The following is an 18,215-nucleotide window of genomic DNA, read 5'->3' as shown; positions in this document are numbered from 1 at the left end:
GAAGCGCACCGACCGGACCCGCACCGCCGCAGCCCACCCCCGAGGGGCGACTCCTCTCCTCGCCCCGCTAGCGCCTCTTATAGCCCGGGCATGGGTCACGTGGTAGGGAATACCTGCCCCCTGCCGGCTCCTGGGGAGATTAACCCCATCCCTGCCACAACCAGGACAAGGCTAAAATTATAATTTGAGATGTTTTTTTTAGTGCCTTAAAACTTCACTTAAAGGTTCCTGTCAGCTCAGAAAACTTAATAACCATTTTAAAAATCTTACCAGTAGCCAAAGCACAGGTCACAGTGTCCCAGCATGTAGAGATATGTGAGGCAATTAAGTGTAAACGACAAGGCATGTAACCTATATTTTTAACTCCTCCTCTCCCAGTATCTGTTCAAAACCACCATGGAACAATTTGGATAAAGTTCAAAATTTATATTTTTGTTTTATGCTGTTTATTACTTAAAGTTTTTTTGCACATCTTTAAAACTGTGCTCTCTGACTCATCTTAAAGTATGTGTGGGTACTGCTGCCTGTGGCTGTGGGCAGATAAGGAGATTTCTCTTACTTGTGCTATTTTTCCCTTCTTCCTCTCTTCATTTTAGCAACTGGTTGCAAAGCCCAGCATTAGTATGTGAGCAAGTATACTGATTATTACCTTATCAGAGTAAAAGCGATAAAGCTATTTTACATTTAATCTCAATTTTGATGGGAAGACATTGAGTGAATGTCTGTTATAGACTTTCCTTGCTGATAATTAGTCCAGTATCCAGCTCAGTCTTTTCAGGAATTTGAATGATACTCATATTACAGTCACTACTAAGTTAAAAGACAAAAACCTGCTAACGGAACCTTTCATTATTGCTCACTTGTCCTTTTCATGTACAAATGCAGCCACTGCATCCCCACCCCTTAGTAGCACTGCTGGTTTTGCCTTGCTGTTTCAGACTTCTGCTGGCCAGCTGTGTGCTGACATCTGTGCATGGCATCTGGAAGGACCTCTGCAGGCACAGGGATCTGCTTTTATCAAACAGTTTTCAGAATATTGCTCTAACTTTGAATGGAAAGCAGCTTCCTTTTTTTCTAATGACTAATAATCTGTTTTGAGATGTCTCAGTGGGATGGCAGTATTAAACTTTGGTGAGGAAATGCAAGGAAGTGCTACTTTGTTATGTGTTCTTTTTATGTTTCAGGTGTTGCTGCTTATGTTGGCTGGCAAAGCTCATCAATACTGAAACCTCTGCTTCAGCAAGGTCTCAGTGATGCTGAAGAATTTGTCATTTATAAAGCCCTCAATGCTCTTACTTGTATGTGCCAGTTGGGGCTCTTGCAAAAGCCCCATATTTATGAGTTTGCTTGTGATATCGGTAAGACGGAATACTGGCAAATACCTTGTTTTCCTAGTTAAGAAAAGAAATCTTAGTACTACATAAATTAGCTTTACCATCAGCTTAGCTGTCCAATATGCAAACCTATAGTACTGTTTTAGAATATACAAAAAATTGTGTGTTGCTAGTTGGACCATGTTAATGCTCAGAACTCTAATAATTTTGGTGGAACAAATTGGAAGCATCTTCTCTGATTTTGTATAGGACAGCAGCAAACAACACTTAGTCCAAAAACTTTCTGCTTTAAGATCTTTCCTTGTTCTTCATGCCAACCTCCTATAAAGAAAAACTCCTGGTTACTTCTGGAAATTGATCAGGCACATAACTTGCAAACTCTTACCCATCAGCCTTTGAGGAAGGGCGGAATCCAGTCCTTCAGACAATACACGATCCTTTCTCGTCTATTTCGAACACCAGAAAAAAAACATTTAACTCAGTAGAACCTTGAATACAGAGTTGCTCTCTCCTTCCTCATCAGGCTTTTCAGTTTAATTTAGACATGCCCAAGATTTACCAGCTGTTTATGGAAAAGAAAATACCAACTGATCTTTTGAGATGTAGTGTGTTTCTTCCTAATGTTATGGCTTTTCAAATGCACTCAGAATTTGGGGCAGATGACCTGTGATTATATTTCATGACTAGATACAGTCCCTTGATTACAACTTCTTAAAACCCATAAAACTGAGATGGACTTCTGAGACTAATAATCTTACAATATAAGTAGTGGCCATTCAAGGAAGAGGGTGGAAGAAGGAAGGAATAAAGTATTTACTTAAAAAGAAAACATTAAATCACTGGTATGAGGATTCTCCGTAATTGTCCAGAATAAGGTTGAGATTATTTTTGGATTAGTCTCCTTTGCAAATGTGTAGTTGAAAATTAGGGATTGAAATTAATAATTAGGAAAAAATGTGCTTTTTGGCAACACCAAGGAAGCTGAGCAGGCACAGTGAAGTCCATGAAATCATTTTCTCAGTATGAGTGTTTTAACCTTGGTGCTCTGTAGAAGGGAAGGTTCAGTTCTAGGGGAAGGAAATGATATCACAGGCTGCCATATACAGGATGACACCCTCTCTTTAATATGAATAATATATTTTAACAGCCTAATTTTCTTTCAGCACCTTTCCTGTGTCATCCTAATCTTTGGATACGTTATGGTGCAGTTGGATTTATCACTGTGGTAGCACAGTATTTGAATATTGCTGATGTCTACTGCAAGCTAATGCCATACCTCCATCCTTTTATCACACAACCAATAATACAGGTAATACTTCAAATATTATTAATGTGAATATATCTTGACTAGTCATAATTCTTATGCCTGTCTTGGCCATGGTCCTTCCTATAAGAATATTAGATTTATTTTTTTTTCAATTAAGGTTAGAGGCAACGTAGTTTTTTGATCTCTGCTGGCATACATTGACAGAATGGCCATTGCTTTCCATGTTTGAAAGACTGCTGTCTCAAATTTGTTGCAAATTGCAGAATATTTTACAAAAAATCAGCAAACCCTTCTCTGCCTTGTTTACAATCAAACTCATGCAATATTGTGCTGGTTATAGGAGTGTAAAAGGCATGAAAAGTTGGCTGTGAAAGGCATGAAAAGTTGGCTGTGAAACAAACTGTAATAAAGAAGTCCTCACTTTGGACTCATTTTGAAGTTTTGTCATGTGGACAGTCAGCTATGAGAAGCACATTATAGGAACGAGGTCTTCTGACACTGTTGTGAAGGAAAGATTGCAGTCCCTACCCTACCATTTCCCGTTAATTATTTTGAGTGTTCTAACTATACAAGCATTTTTGCCATAATTTTGGGCCGAATTAGGTTTGGCCATTTAACTGTGGGACTGCAACTGGGAGCCTCTTTCATGAATATGGCTTGCCCTCCCCCTGTCATCTTAAGATCTGCACTTGAAACTGCAAAGATCAAGTACTAAAATAAAAGTATCAACTCTGGATTGCCTGCAAGACTCTTTGTCCAGACATGTTCTCTGGACACAAACAGGCATTGAATCACCACCTGGGAGAATAGAAACTTGTTCGTGGGTTGTTTTTTTTTTTCTGTTTTAATAGTAGTGAACAATCTTTATAAGGACTGCTCCAGTTAATGATTCTAAATTATGCCTTAACTTATCAGTTTCTTATGACAGTTTACTAATGTCTCAATATGCTTTTGCGTATTACTTAATTACATGTTTGTGCATCCTTATTCCCTTGTATACATAGGAGGAAACAGTAATCTGACTGACACAAGGGAAGAGCTCTTCTAGTTGGTATTTTTTACAGGGTAATGTAGGACAAAGTCAAAGTTTGAAATATCGTTGTACTAGCAGTAGAATTTTTAATTCCATCTAGCAATGCCAAGTTAATGTTCTGAGACTACTGGGAGAACATGGAAAGAGAATGGAGAAAATCTGATATGACCGACATGGGGAAATATATTCATGAAAGGAGAGAAGTTGAATCTACATTATTGGCACAATCATGTGCAATAATTTTTAAGTCTTACATGATTTTTTGTTATTGTCAGTCTGAAAGCAGCTCTTCAGGACTGAGCTGGAAACTGTTTGTTACAACGTGCCTTCAGAGGAAGAGATTGTTTTTTATGTTAATATTTGCAGTCATCCAGTTACTGACTTTCAGGCTAGAAAAAAAAAGTGCAAACATTGTAGACATGAGATGACAGCATTTACTGCTAGATTTGTCCATGTTTATATGGATATCATCCTCCTCTATGTTGATTGGTCTCTCTTTTTGAATTGCAGATAGATAAAGAAATAGTCCTGCTAAGTGTACTTAAAGAGCCTGTCAGCCGTTCCATATTTGATTATGTCTTAAGATCAAAGGATATCACAAGCCTCTTCCGACACCTTCAGATGCGTCAGAAGAAGAGGAATGGTGCTCTCCCTGACTGCCCACCCCCAGAGGACCCTGCCATTGCACAGCTGTTGAAGAAGCTACTTTCACAAGTGATTGGTTTTTATTTGTACTTTGAAAGTCAGGCTTGAGATTCTTGGGCTCTGTGTGTTTCCACAGACCCTAACCTTGCAGTTGCTGCTCTGAGGAACTCTCAGGCTGAGGTTCCAATCCTGCAAACTATTGACTTAATTGATTTCTGTATATGCTTGTAGGACAAAGAGTTAAGAAGTTAAGGAAGATCTGAAAAGATCTGCCGGAAATAGGGCAACCTTATGTTTGGACTTCTCAAATACATCCTATTTCTAAAGACTTCAGTTGTATGTCTCAGATTTCTGACACATCTGTGATGGTATCAGTGTTACAGAATATGTGCTGTGTATTGTGTTGGAGAGAAGAGTATGCATTTGTTGTAGAGATAGACCTGCAAGTAACAGTGGAAAAGCTGAAGGGAGATGGAAAGTGTTGAGGCATATGTTTGAAGAGGGGAACACTAAGAATCACCCCCACAAAGCAGTGAGAACTGGGAAGAGGAAGAACTGCAGCTGAGGGCGGGGGGTGGGGTGTTTGGGTGTTTGGGTTTTTTTTCTCCTTTTTTTTTCCTATGGCTTGTGGGCTGTAAGCATGGCCGAAGTGGCAACAAAGCAGACTGCAGCAAATAGTGATCCAATATTAAATGCTGTTCTGCCCTTTCACTATTCCTAGCCCTATTCCTGAGGAGGAAAGATATTCTTGCACTACAGCAGCTTACCCAAAGTCTTGTATGAGTGGTAGACTGGTGCCTTGAATTCTGGGGATGTGCTCTCTCCTTCCACTTCTGAGCCAGTCATTAATCTTACTGTTTCTTACATCTTTGTACCTTGATGAATGTTCTTGTTCAAAAGTAAATAATATCTTTTCTTTTGTTCTGTAGGGGATGACTGAGGAGGAAGAAGATAAACTGTTAGCACTGAAAGACTTTATGTTAAAATCAAATAAAGCTAAAGCCAATATAGTGGATCAGAGCCACCTGCATGACAGCAGTCAGAAAGGGGTGATTGACTTGTCAGCTCTGGGAATAACTGGAAGACAAGTGGATCTTGTTAAAACAAAGCAGGAGCCTGATGACAAACGTGGTTGGTATATTTTGTGATCTGTATAGATAAGGTGTAGCCTTTCTTTCAGGGTCAGAGAATTGAGTCTTTAATTTGCTCAGCAAGTGTTCTCAGTAATTCAGCCTACTTAACTATCACCATCTTCACTGAATTTGCAATAAGAAAATTACTGCTGCTGTTTGAAATGTGAGGTGCTGGAATGCTCTCTGCATCAGTAAAAGATGGGGACATTTTGCCCTGACAGTATTTAAATTAGTTTGACTGCATTTGCAGTAGTAATATGCACAGATTGTTTAGCTGATTGCGACTAACAGGACTCTAGTGACCTATGGTAACAATATAAATGATGAAGGCTACATTTCTGCTCTCTCTTTTTCCTCTCAAGAAGTGATGAGCTCTTTAACTGTGAAAATCCAGGATGTTTTCTTGAGGTAGCCTGGAGGAAACTGGGGCCTAGGTGTGATGCTGAAACAGGCTGGCACTGAGGAGTGCCAACTGTTGCTCACCTGCCAAGTACATGTTTTTTGACCTTAGGGTTCCTCAGCTGTTCATCCACCCCCATTTTACTGTGTTGCCTGCTCCTCTTTCAGCTTGAAAAACCTGTTATATTTCCTTGTTCAGCTTTGAAATTCACTTGCTGCTAACTCTATTCCAGTTCTCTGTGTCCTCAAAATTCTTCTCTTCCAGACAGTGAGCTTCCTCTTTGCTCTGTCAAACTTGTAAGGCCCTCCTCTATATGCCACTGATAGGTTCTGTGTTTTCAAATGGAAAAATACAGAAATATCTGCAAGCCAGGTAGCTATTGCTATCTTATTTACAGAATTAAGATGCTAGACTGCAAATATTTTGCATATCATTTTAAAGGAAACTACATAAGTACAGGATTTTTCTTTTTTTTTTTTTTTGCATCCTGTGGAGTCAGGAGTGGACAGGATTTAAAAGTTAGTATATGAAGTCTGTATTTGAACTGACTGACGTCACCCAAAACTGTCACCTGCACAGTCTTAACACCTTTAACTTCTTCACTGACTTTGTCCAAATGTAATTTGTCCCGTATTTCCGTTTTGCTTTCTATATCTTACAGTTTTAAGTGACTCCAGAGGAATGCTGAAAGTAAATAAATTTCCTGTTTACAGATAATATTCTTGAATCTATAGGTGATGTTGCAATTGTGATGGAAAACTGATTGTATTTGACATTGACAATGATTTGCATACTGTGCTATTACGAATTTATCCCTGTCTTATGCCAATAATGGAGTAACTCTCATAAGAAAAAAATAATCATGTGGAGTTTAATCCTGCAGCCTTCTAGACACATAATTTCCCTGTGCTGGAATGATTTATTGCATGCAACAACTGTAGGATTAAGGTGTAAACAGAGCACTTGCCACGTGTGTTCTGTTTGCCTCATAAACCCCTGTCAGCTAGCTTAAACAGCCTAGCAGTATGTTTTTCTCTATTAACTATATAAATAATAAATTGGCATGTAAACACTGGACTCGCATATAGTCTGAAAGTAATGACCAGCCTGAGTGAACGTTGTCGTGATTATTTTTTCTCTCACTCCCAATTGCTTATAGCTAGAAAACATGTAAAGCAAGATTCAAATGTAAATGAAGAATGGAAGAGCATGTTTGGGTCCCTGGAACCATCTAACATCTCCCAGCCAATACCCAAAGGACATGGGCAAACTACTGATCCTGAAGCCATCCAGGCTGGGAAACCACTTCATTCAGAGTCTTCAACAGGCATTTGTGCCACTTTGTCATCCTCTCCACAGGTATTACTGAGAAATACTATCGTCACACTTAAACTGAAATGATTCAATTGTTTTAAAGCAGAGTGGGACTATAGGGATGTGGCATTCTTGTTTTGTTTGGAGGTTGTTTTACACCGGTGCTATTCCCTAGTGTCTTCTCCAGCAGAGCAGCTGACTTTCAAGTTGTTACTTTTAAAATAGGGATAGAGAGAGGATGGAAGTAAGTTTAGTTAGTTGAACAGAAGAGCTTTGCTAACAAATAGATGCTTTGTATGAAGAGATGGGGCTTTACGGATTAGCCAATTATTAGGTAAGCTATTCTGGCAGAAGACTTTTCCTCAAATTGCATGCCCTGACATGTGTTGTGAGGAAGAGAAGAGGTGTCATGATTTTAACTTTGAGCTGGTATATCACATCATAGCTGCATTTAGACATCCTGTACCTGTAATGCTTAGTACTGGCTACAGAAGGACAGGTGGGAGCCCTGCAGGCTGTGGAGGCATCTGTTGACTATGAACACTTCTTTCTATTCTGTTTCTAGTTGGACATTAACTTCTGGTAGCTTTAAATGAGTGTGCACTCTGAATTAAGGGGGGAAACACTTCACGCTTTTATTTTTAAAGCCCAACATAAACAAATAATTGTCTGAAAGCTAACCTGTAATTCTGTCAGTCTTGAGAGCAATATCTGCTTCTGCAATAATCACATAAAGAGGTGTGCATGGCACATTGCAGTTTTTAAAAATAGGTTACAGAACAGACTAGGCAAACATGGTAGAATAAGTGAATGGTTAAGCTTTTCTATAAATAATAATTTTCACTATTTTAAATTGTTATCATGCTTGCACGAAAACCATTTTTTTTAAAGCTAATTTGTTGCTAATTGAGTCAATAAAAAAGATTTTTCCGCTTTTCCTTAGTGTGACCCAGTAATCTTAAGAGCAGGATTTACCTGTGTGTAGAATGTAAGGCGTGTATTTTTAAGTGCTTATCTCTTACAGGCATCTGATGGAACAGTTGTTCAGCCCAGGAAAGCAACCATACAGGTACCGAGCAGTACAGTGTCCCCATCTGCACACCAGTTACGCATCACCACTTGCAAAACTGAACTTCAGCAGCTGATCCAGCAGAAGCGAGAACAGTGTAACGCAGAGAGACTTGCCAAACAGATGATGGAGAATGCTGAGTGGGAGAGCAAGCCCCCACCTCCAGGTAAATCACAGGCCACTGAGGTTATTATACCAAAAACAAACAAACAAAAAATATATATATAACTTGAGTCAAAATTTCCTCATCTCAAGGAAAAAACGCAAAAGATGAGGAAGAAAGGAAATTGTTAGTTTAGGAAATGTGCCCACTATGCAGAATACCTATTTGGCAAAATACCCGCATGACTTAGGAAGGAGGGTCTGGAACCGAGATCTTTATTTTTGCAGTAACAGACCCAAACCACTGGTCTGAAGTTTAGGTTGTGCGCCTTGTTCCAGTGAGTTTTCTGAAGCGGGTTGTTTGTAACCAGGTCTATGGCAGATAACTGGCCCTTTTGTAACAGCCTGTAGCTTGGTTTGGGCAAGGGGAGAAACACTGTATTGGGAGGTGAGAAATGTGCCTGGGGTGGCTCCAGATTTTCAACCATCCTGTGGGTGTCGTAACCTCTTGTCCAGGTTTTCTTACCCAGTGGCACCTGTACTGGGGCGGGTTGTTTGAGCTGCCCTTGTTTACAAAGGAGCCTGTCCCTGCCAGAAGTGGTGACAGCAACACAGTACCCAGCCACAAGGAAAAGGTGTGTGTTCCCATCCTATACTGTTGCTTTCAGAGGGGAAGGAAAGGCATAGTTTTAAATCGCAGTCACCTTCCTATGGCCCCAATTTAAATTTTGAAGCCCCACATTGAGATTGGGATTTACCCAGGTTAGTTCTCAGCCTTTTCTGCTGATGTTCTCCACTCCATGCACTTGTTGCTGGATATCTCATATGGAGATTCCTGACTGTCCACTACTAATGGCAATTCACATGCTTAAACTCCAGATATTGGGAGCAGAATCTGTGCCAGCTAGGCTTGCAGTAATCAACATGGTGATGCTAAAGTCTTTTTGTAAATCTAGCATAAATGCACACACCTGGGCATATGCAGCTACCATGTCAGTTTAAGGGAAGCAGTAGAAAATAATCAGGAAAATGGTCCAACCAGACAGCATTTGAACATAGCTAACCTTGACTGAGCTTGGATAGGCCATGTGTTTGTCTTCCGAAGAGAGTTTTACAACCTCTGAAGTAACATGTCCCAATGCAAGCAGCTGACTTGCTCTGCCACGCAAGTGAGTGAGTGCCAGAAAAATGTTCATATTTAAAGTTTGTGTCATCTTCTGAAATTTGCTGTGGTCTATCCTTCATTATGTTCATCTGCTGTTAATCCTTCACTGTCGTAGATGCGTGTTAGAAGTGCAGCCGGATACTTCTGCATTGCTTATTTCAGAGGAGGAAACATATCAAACACATGTTGACAATTTCTTGGCAAGAGTTATTGCATGGCAGCTCAACTCCTCAATTTATTTTTGAAGTTCTGGAATAAATTTTCTATGGGATTTAGAAGAGCTGTTATTTCATTTTATTAGGTACATAAGGCTGGCAACATAGCATGTAGTGTAACACTGAGCCTGTCACATGCACTCTACAGATGATCCAGGAACTTTAGTCTGTTCAAATGTGTTGCTCATTATGTGCATTTTGGGCACTTATGAGATTGTTGTGCTGCAAATGGCCATCTGCATAGGCTTATCGCAGGAGAATTGTGCACCAATATTTTTACAAAGTCTATGAAGAAGGGCTCTTGGTAATTTCATTGAATGTGCATGGAACCCATCTAAAAGAAAACTCCTCTTACCCAGATCTGTCAATAGGGTTTAGTTTAGAATTGAGCAAATAGGCTTCTGCCTTTAATATTGAAAATGTGTTAGCTTTGTGTTTTCAGTGCCTTCTGTGCTTTGCAGCTGTAATGACTGTATCCTGATACAGCTGTTGGTGGATGGGATTGGGGCGATTTTCATGTTCTTACTAAGTTAGGAAATCAACACCAAACTTTATGGTTTTGTTTTTCCCTGCAGGATGGCGTCCCAAAGGATTGTTGGTAGCTCATCTTCATGAACACAAGTCTGCGGTGAACCGTGTTCGGGTCTCTGATGAACACTCCATTTTTGCTACTTGCTCAAACGATGGCACGGTGAAAATCTGGAACAGCCAAAAAATGGAAGGAAAAACCACTACAACCAGGTAGATTTAAAACTCGTAGGATTTTGGGGTTGCTGTTTTAGAGTACAAAATAAACTGGAGCAGGGAACAAAATATGAGTTGCTTGTGGGTGTGCTGGAGATTTCAATAATGATGTTCCTCTTTGTATGCAACTAGAAAATACGAGATTGCTTTTTCAATTAGTTAATAAAAGAAAAAAAAATTGCTAGCAAATGCAAAGGGACTGCTTCACCGTTGTAGTAATTACAGGCTTTTAATTTCATTTCTATACAGACATAAATATATCCTGGTGCTGCTGTTGAAAGCCATCTGAGATTTTTGGAATAAATTAGCTTTATGCTCAACTGTCTCATCTGGTGATACTTGATGCAGGAAAGTTTTTTGATGCTGGTTGAAACATAGGTGGTGTGGGGCTGACCATCTCTGTGACAGATATCTTTGGGAGAAGAGGACGTCTGTCTCACAATACTTTGAAAAAGATGTAGTGAGCTGCAGTGTCAGTTAAATAACAGTAACTACAGTATGCTACTTTGATACGGATCTAGGTTAGACACTTACTTTATTGGTAGACAAATGTGTGCATCTGCAGTTGGAGACTCATAACTTAGACGCTCAAAGATGAGGAGTTAAGCTTGCAGAGGCAACTTAGGCTATGTTGCTTTCTGATATTGGAACACTTAGAAAACGTTATTTTGAAAGCTCTCTCAAGAGTCATTGGTTTTAAGTAGGTGTTTGAGAGAAATAATTTTTTTTTTAACATGCTACAAAAAAAAGTTCCTTTTTTTTCCCCTCTCCCTCTCTCTACTGTTTAGATCAATTTTGACGTACTCTCGGATTGGAGGACATGTAAAGACACTTACGTTCTGCCAAGGCTCACACTACTTGGCTATAGCTTCGGATAACGGTGCCATCCAGCTTCTTGGCATTGAAGCTTCAAAGCTCCCAAAATCTCCTAAAATTCATCCAATACAAAGCAGGTATGTACTTAGAGCAGGTAAATCTCACCACAGAACTCAAGGTGTTGGTATATTCTTTGATTAGATCCCTTGATTTGCTCTAGGCTGTCTGCTGGCAGAGCCCAGGCTGTACTGGAAGGCTGTAATCCAGGATCTCATCCGGCTTCGTAGAGAAGGGTTGAAAGGCAGCTGTGCAGAGGCTGAGAATTCGTAGCTCTAGGTTATTGGTGCCTCCTCTGTCACTGGACTTACTATGAGCTTGAAACAGTCAGTCTGAATAGTTCTCAATTCCTTTATTTACGCGCTGGGATTGGTAGTTTCTTACCTCCTCTGTTAGGATGTTAATACTTTAAAAGAACCTCCAAAATTACTTTATCAGGTCATTATATAAACGTTTACAAATGTACACCTGATTTGGCCTCAGGCCTGCGTGTTTTTTGTTTTTTTGTTTTTTGTTTTTTTTTTTCCTCCCAGGCTTTTCATGTAAGTAAGGTGGCAAAGATATGGGGGATGGGATATTATTTAGGGGACTATTTCGGGATGGTTTAGCTCTTTCTTACTTATCTCCATATGAGCAGTTTTTAAATATTTGGCACTGGTTCAACAGCTTAATCTTCCATCTTGAATGAGGGACGTGTCCAGGCCCCAGCAAATCTAGCAACCATCTCAAAGACTTCTTTTCTGTCCAAAGTAAAAGTAAGGTATTGGTCTCAAATGTCCTCTCTTATTTGGGATTAAGTTCAGAAATTAAATAAGCCAAATATCACTGAGATGGAAACTACAAACCAGAGTTTCCCTTTCGGTATACACTGCAGTTGTGCCCGAAGGAGGTGTCCATTTGCACACAGAGTAAGTGATTGAAAGTGCTGGCAGTATAACATGGAGAGGGGTGTTCCTGCCCATAAACTCTGGGTTTATGAATATCTGATAAACACGGAGCATGAATGGGAGAGAAATATCAAACACACAGAGAGACCCAGAGCACAGAGCTATGTTTGTTTGCAAAGAGCTGCTGACAGCGTTTTACTAGTTTGTAGAAGACTTGCAGGTCCTGTTGGCAGAGAGATTTGAGAGAGGATAAGCATTTGTGGTACTAAAATCAGGAGTTGTTTCTAGCAGATGTCTTGAGAAGTGACATGAAAAGGAAAATGCTGCTCAGCATTAGCTATTGGAAAGAGTCTTAAACTTGGAGGGAGTCATATCTGTTTCTAAATTAGTTTATTCTTTTAATCCAGGTCATTGGATCTGAAGGATGATGGCTGTGTAGTAGATATGCATCATTTCAATTCAGGAGCCCAGTCTGTACTGGCTTATGGTACAGTTAATGGGTCTCTGGTTGGATGGGATTTGCGATCTAGCAGCAACGCTTGGACACTGAAACATGATTTGAAGTTAGGCCTCATAACCTCATTTGCTGTGGACATACATCAATGCTGGCTGTGTATTGGTAAGCCTGTATTTCTTCCTAGCTTCTCCCCCTTCGCTTCTGCTTTTCTTTTACAATAACTATAGCTCAAGCTTTTGCTTGATCTGATTTGACTAGAATATGCTTTTCTCAAACAAGAGGAGGGAAACACCTCCTGATCTATTTGTGGAAGTATTCTGCCCTCTAAGTACTTGAGGCTGAAGTCCATCTCCCTAGGAACAGAGCACAGGGACCTGGGCAAAACACCATCTATTTACCCTTCTGACTATGGGAGCTTTTTCTCACCAGGAACAAGCAATGGTACCATGGCCTGCTGGGACATGAGGTTTCAGTTACCCATCTCCAGCCATTCTCATCCTTCCAAGGCCCGAATCAGACGCCTGCTCATGCATCCTGTCTATCAGTCCTGGGTAATTGCAGGTAAAAGATGTCTTAAACTTACCTCACAGTTGCCAGAGGTTGTGATTAAAGGAGCTTCTGTTTCAGCTTCTGCTTCAAGCCCTGGGGGGTAATTGGATTTTTTTGTTTGTTTCCTTGTAGTTTTTCTTGTGCTTTGTTTGAGGAGAGGAAAAAGGGAAGGTTCATACTTGTTTTCTGCCATTGTGCTCTTCCTGGCTCTTTTTTAAATTAAAAAAGTGGGGGAGAGAGGGGGGGGAATAGCATTGAGTCATTATGAAAATGACAGACGGCCTTTACGGTTCTCATCTTCTGAGTATTACAGCTCTCGTGAGGGTCCCTCCCTGTGTGCTGTCTGCCACATCTCTTTTTAAGGACAAAACGTTATAAAAGATATAACCCAAATTAACCCAAATTCATGACATACATTGAAGCTGATGGGAATTCTGCCACTGCCTTCAGTACCTCTGTAGAGCAGAGACCAAAAGGTTGTCTCATTCTAATTCCACTTAAATCTAACCCAGCTGTGCCATGGATTAGAGCTTTCAAAAATATCCCAGCATTCCTCATCTGGTATGCTCACAGCTGCTTCATCCTCACTGCATGTAGTACTGTCACATACTCTTAAGTGTTTGTGTCAGGAACACATTCTGAAATGGACAAGTAGCTTAAACTAATCCTCCAATAGCAAAACTGATAAAGTTGTTGTAAAATGAGAGTAATTTGAGTTTCACTTTCTCCTTTTACTTGCTTCTTACAATTTTACTTGCTTCTTAGGCTTCACTTCTTATTTTAGTTATTAACCACCCTAGGAGATAAAACAAATTTCTTGAAAAAACATACAAATAAAGCAAGCTTCTCTGTGCTTTCTAGTTTGTTTCCTCCCTGCTAAAGAATAAATGAGTGACAAAGTTCATTGCTTTGGAGTATTATTAAAAAGTCCTTGCCTGCCAGGTGGCTGCCAGGCACGTGAACAATCCCTTGAACAGAATTCTTTGCCTGCCCACACTAAAGATGCGTGTGGAACATCATTGTAGCTACTGAACTCTGTAACTTCGGATTGCTGTCTTACCTGCCCAGGAGTAATCTCCAAAGTCCCTGATGACCATGTGAACAGACCATCGATCCTTCTGAAAGAAGGATGAGAAGTTATCTAGGGAGGAAAATGAGGTTTAAATATCTTTTTTAAAAGGGTTGGAGATTAAAGCAGGTTTCACTTAAACTCTTAATTAGGCACTTTTAACTATAATGAAGCCACTTCCAAGCAGTAAGCCAAACAAAACACATGCATGGCTTTACTGCTAAAGCAAGACTAACATAAAAGCTGCAGAGAGCAAGTGGAAAGTGTCTCTGTCATACCCCCTATGTCATGTCAGTAGCACAGGTAGTGAAGAGCTAACTGACCTGTTTTATATTTTTTGTATTGGCAATATCTTCCCTGTAGCTGTTCAAGGCAATAATGAAGTCTCCATGTGGGATATGGAAACTGGTGACCGTCGTTTCACTTTGTGGGCCAGCAGTGCACCGCCTCTTTCAGAACTGCAGGTCTGGTCTCTTTCTTTTCCAGTTTCTATTGTGTAGCTGGGGCTACAACAGCCTCAGACTCCATGCTGTGCATCAGGACAGTTACCTGTCTCCATGGCCGTGCGGGTTTGGCACCAGGAGCTTGCCCTGGGATTTATTTTGGCTCCATAATTGTTTTGCTGTCAAAATTAAATCCCCTTTGTAAAACAGCGGTGTAACCTGAACCTTCACTGGTATCTTCTGCTATTTGTGGAATGTACATGTAACACTCACTTGCTATATCCAATCATGCTCTTAGAAAAGCAGTGAGCTGGTCAAGCCTGTAAAGATTAGGGCAAAGCCAAAATTCATCATGTGGCATCTTGTACTTACTTTTACTTGCCGTTTCTGGGATTGTGCATACTTCTGTAAGCATCTGCTCTTTTGCACATTCTTTCTGTAATATAATGCCTCTACTACACTTAACTGCTAGTTTAAAGCATGAAGTTGCTCTTCTTCAATGAGTTAATTGGGGAAGGAGCAATTTGGGATATGATTCTTAAAACACAAACACATGCACGAAAATAACCACAGCTACTTCTGTAAATGTTGTAAATGCGGATCTGGAATCTACCTAAACTTGAATTTGTACATGCTACAAAGATTGCAGGTTGAGTTCATTTTAGTCACGCACTTTGCACACAGGGGACTCTGTGATTCAAGCTAGTTTTCTGTTATATGTCTGCCCCTTAATGCCTTCATAGCATAAAAAATTAGAGCATCCATATGCTTTTCAGCATGATTTGCCTGCCTGATTCTTTTAGAAATAGTCCCTCTCATGTGCCATCATTGTGAATATGATTTCCAAGATTCCAAAAGAGCATTATGGAGAGTTAACTCTGCATTGCTCTGTGAAATGTAAGGAAGCAATTTAGCTTAACATGTTAAGATGTGGCCCATTAAAGTAACTTGGCATTTGTCAGAAAGATTTGGAAATTGGGTGAATGAATGTGGTAAAGAACGAATTCCCTTTCCGAAGCATGGCAACAGCTCTTGGTGATAACTTATTTTTATATATCCCTTTTCCCTACTAGCCTTCTCCTCACAGCATCCACGGAATATACTGTAGTCCGGCATCGGGTAATCCCATATTACTGACAGCAGGCTCAGACATGAAAATAAGGTAATAAAACTAACAGCTTTTTTTGACTGACTCACTCCCCTCCATCCCTGTTGGTGTACTCCATTTTGCCAAGCATTGCCTAAGTAAGCTCCAAGAAGTCAAACCATTAATGCAGGAGCTTACTTAGGCAAACGTGTTCATTAGTAAGCATCAGCAAGCTGACAGAATTGTTCTCAGCAAAGGTAGTGCAAAACTTGTTATCTCTCTGAAACACAATGTGTACCCTTCTGTAAAGTTCTTGATAGGCTGCATGACAAGAAACAAAACAATAACTGGTGTCAGCTTGATATGAATGTTGATTTCTCTGCATCACTCTCTTCCACTAAGTGTAAAAAGCATATAGCGTTTGTGCCCACTCATTCTCATCATAAGAGCAAGACAGCTTTTAAACAGCTGCATTAAGCTGATAAAATTGAATATCTCGGCTTGATTTTGTTTCTTTGTGTTTAGGTTTTGGGATCTAGCCTACCCTGAGAGATCATACGTTGTTGCCGGAAGTTCTAATTGCCCATCTGTTTCCTATTACAGGAAGATAATTGAGGGCACGGAGGTGGTTCAGGTATTTTGTTTGGTTTGATAGACACCTATTCTGCTTGCCTTTTGGATGGCCCCATGTGTTATAGTAATTACACGATGGCTTTAATTATAACTATGTCTCTCTTACCTGTTGTGGATGCGGTCAGTGTTGTGTTTTCAGGCAGTTAGGGAGAAGTTATTTTAAAAGAAAAAAATCAGTAGCCAGACTCATGTTTCTTTTGGGATATTGAAACCTAGTGTTTTAACACTTTGGACTTTGATCAGTCTTTGCAATGTCTTTTGTGTAGGATCTTAGCAAGGCAATGTGAGATGTATTGGCACCAAAATAATATGGTAACAGAACGCTGCAGTTTTTATGACATCCTCGAGAGTGACTTTTGGAATTGGCAGTGTTGCTAGTTGTTGAATAGCATAATGTTTTGTTTCAGTTCAGTTAAATCAATGCTACTTCAGAGGTGACTGAAAAAAAGTCAGTGAGGGTCTACAGATGCACTATTTTAGTATCTTTTATTTTAGTGTTTTAGCTGAAGTTCTTAAGTTCTTAATACATTCATGCTATTGAACCAGTTTTTGTAAAACCCCTGGGGAACTAAGATATATGTGTCACTGTAGCTTTCCCCCCGCCCCCCAAAGGAATATTGCATTATAGTAGTGTCATTGAAATAAATATGAGGAAAAAAAAAAACCAACCAAAACATTATTTCCCTAACCAGAGAGCTGTAATGTCAGTTCAGTTTAAGACTTAGGTTGTGTATGATGAAAAGACATGAACCAAGGAGTAATCCTAAGAAAACTCTTGAAGGGTGGGAGGGTTTGTGTTTGGGTGGGGTGGGTTGGTTGGTTGATATGTTTTAAGAGATTTTGGAGGGGGCTTTTTACACTGACAACCTAATATGTGTGAAAATTCCCCTTTGCTTACCTGTCTGTAAATAACATTTCTCACTTTGTTTTTGTACAGGAAATTCAAAACAAGCAAAAACTAGGGCCCACTGATGAGACCCCTCGGAAGGGTCCAGAGTCTCTCCCTGTAGGTCATCATGATATTATCACAGATATCGCAACTTTCCAGACCACGCAAGGGTTTATAGTAACTGCATCAAGGGATGGAATCGTTAAAGTGTGGAAATAAAAGTTGTACTGATATATAGTATGTAAATATTTGTAATAAAGAAATAGTGTTATAATGAAGTTTTCAAGGACTGTTTCCAGATCATGGAATAGAATGGACTTTAGATACTATAAAGGTGATGATAAAAGCAGTTATCTGTATCCTGCCACCCTGTTAGCACTTCTTAATCACTTATTTTATTAAAGATGTTTGGTATCTATAGCATTTCCTTAATACCAAGCAGTCTATGAAGAAATCTGGTTTTGACTACACTGTTCTTCAAGGATCTTTCAGAAAATGGTTTAAAGATGTCCCACATCACACATTCTAAATGTGCAAAAAGCAAAGAGCTGATACACGTACTTCACTGTCTGACTGCTCCTATGTTGAATCTGAGAAATGAAATAAGAACCGGTGCACTAATGTCCCTGTACATCCTAATAATTACAATAAAGTCCACTTGAGCTTCCCTGTTTGGTACTTGAGTTTCTTTATATCCATTGTTACAGCAGTAATTCTGTAGTCTCAGTTGCCAGAGCCATTGGGCTGTTAATTGTAGTTTGAGACCAGCTTAACCTTGTGTCAGATCCTCAACTGTACTTTGTGCCTGGCATCCAGCTTGCTTTCAACTTGGGTCCAGTGGTAAGCTCTGCTGTCCTGGGAACCCAAAGCGGCACCACCAGGATGGTGTTATCTATCATTGGGTATG

At 39.9% G+C, this 18,215-nt stretch overlaps 1 protein-coding gene across 1 annotated transcript in view; it reads left to right on the top strand.

The window, feature by feature from the left end:
* The window catches only part of PIK3R4 (phosphoinositide-3-kinase, regulatory subunit 4), a 25,996-nt gene extending 8,018 nt beyond the window's left edge, over positions 1-17,978 (top strand). The window contains exons 6-19 of the mRNA XM_009879593.1: positions 1,185-1,358; positions 2,498-2,643; positions 4,145-4,348; positions 5,209-5,410; positions 6,972-7,171; positions 8,151-8,361; positions 10,253-10,418; positions 11,210-11,374; positions 12,589-12,800; positions 13,068-13,199; positions 14,620-14,720; positions 15,773-15,861; positions 16,312-16,420; positions 17,357-17,978. Of these exons, the coding sequence (XP_009877895.1) occupies positions 1,185-1,358; positions 2,498-2,643; positions 4,145-4,348; positions 5,209-5,410; positions 6,972-7,171; positions 8,151-8,361; positions 10,253-10,418; positions 11,210-11,374; positions 12,589-12,800; positions 13,068-13,199; positions 14,620-14,720; positions 15,773-15,861; positions 16,312-16,420; positions 17,357-17,527 (2,282 nt within the window). The 3' untranslated portion in view covers positions 17,528-17,978. The remainder of the gene's footprint in view (positions 1-1,184; positions 1,359-2,497; positions 2,644-4,144; positions 4,349-5,208; positions 5,411-6,971; positions 7,172-8,150; positions 8,362-10,252; positions 10,419-11,209; positions 11,375-12,588; positions 12,801-13,067; positions 13,200-14,619; positions 14,721-15,772; positions 15,862-16,311; positions 16,421-17,356) is intronic.
* Positions 17,979-18,215: the final 237 nt, after the last annotated feature.

This window comes from Charadrius vociferus, unplaced genomic scaffold, assembly GCF_000708025.1.
Source record: "Charadrius vociferus isolate BGI_N301 unplaced genomic scaffold, ASM70802v2 scaffold722, whole genome shotgun sequence".
Taxonomy (NCBI): domain Eukaryota; kingdom Metazoa; phylum Chordata; class Aves; order Charadriiformes; family Charadriidae; genus Charadrius; species Charadrius vociferus.
This window is presented reverse-complemented; position numbering and strand designations above follow the sequence as displayed.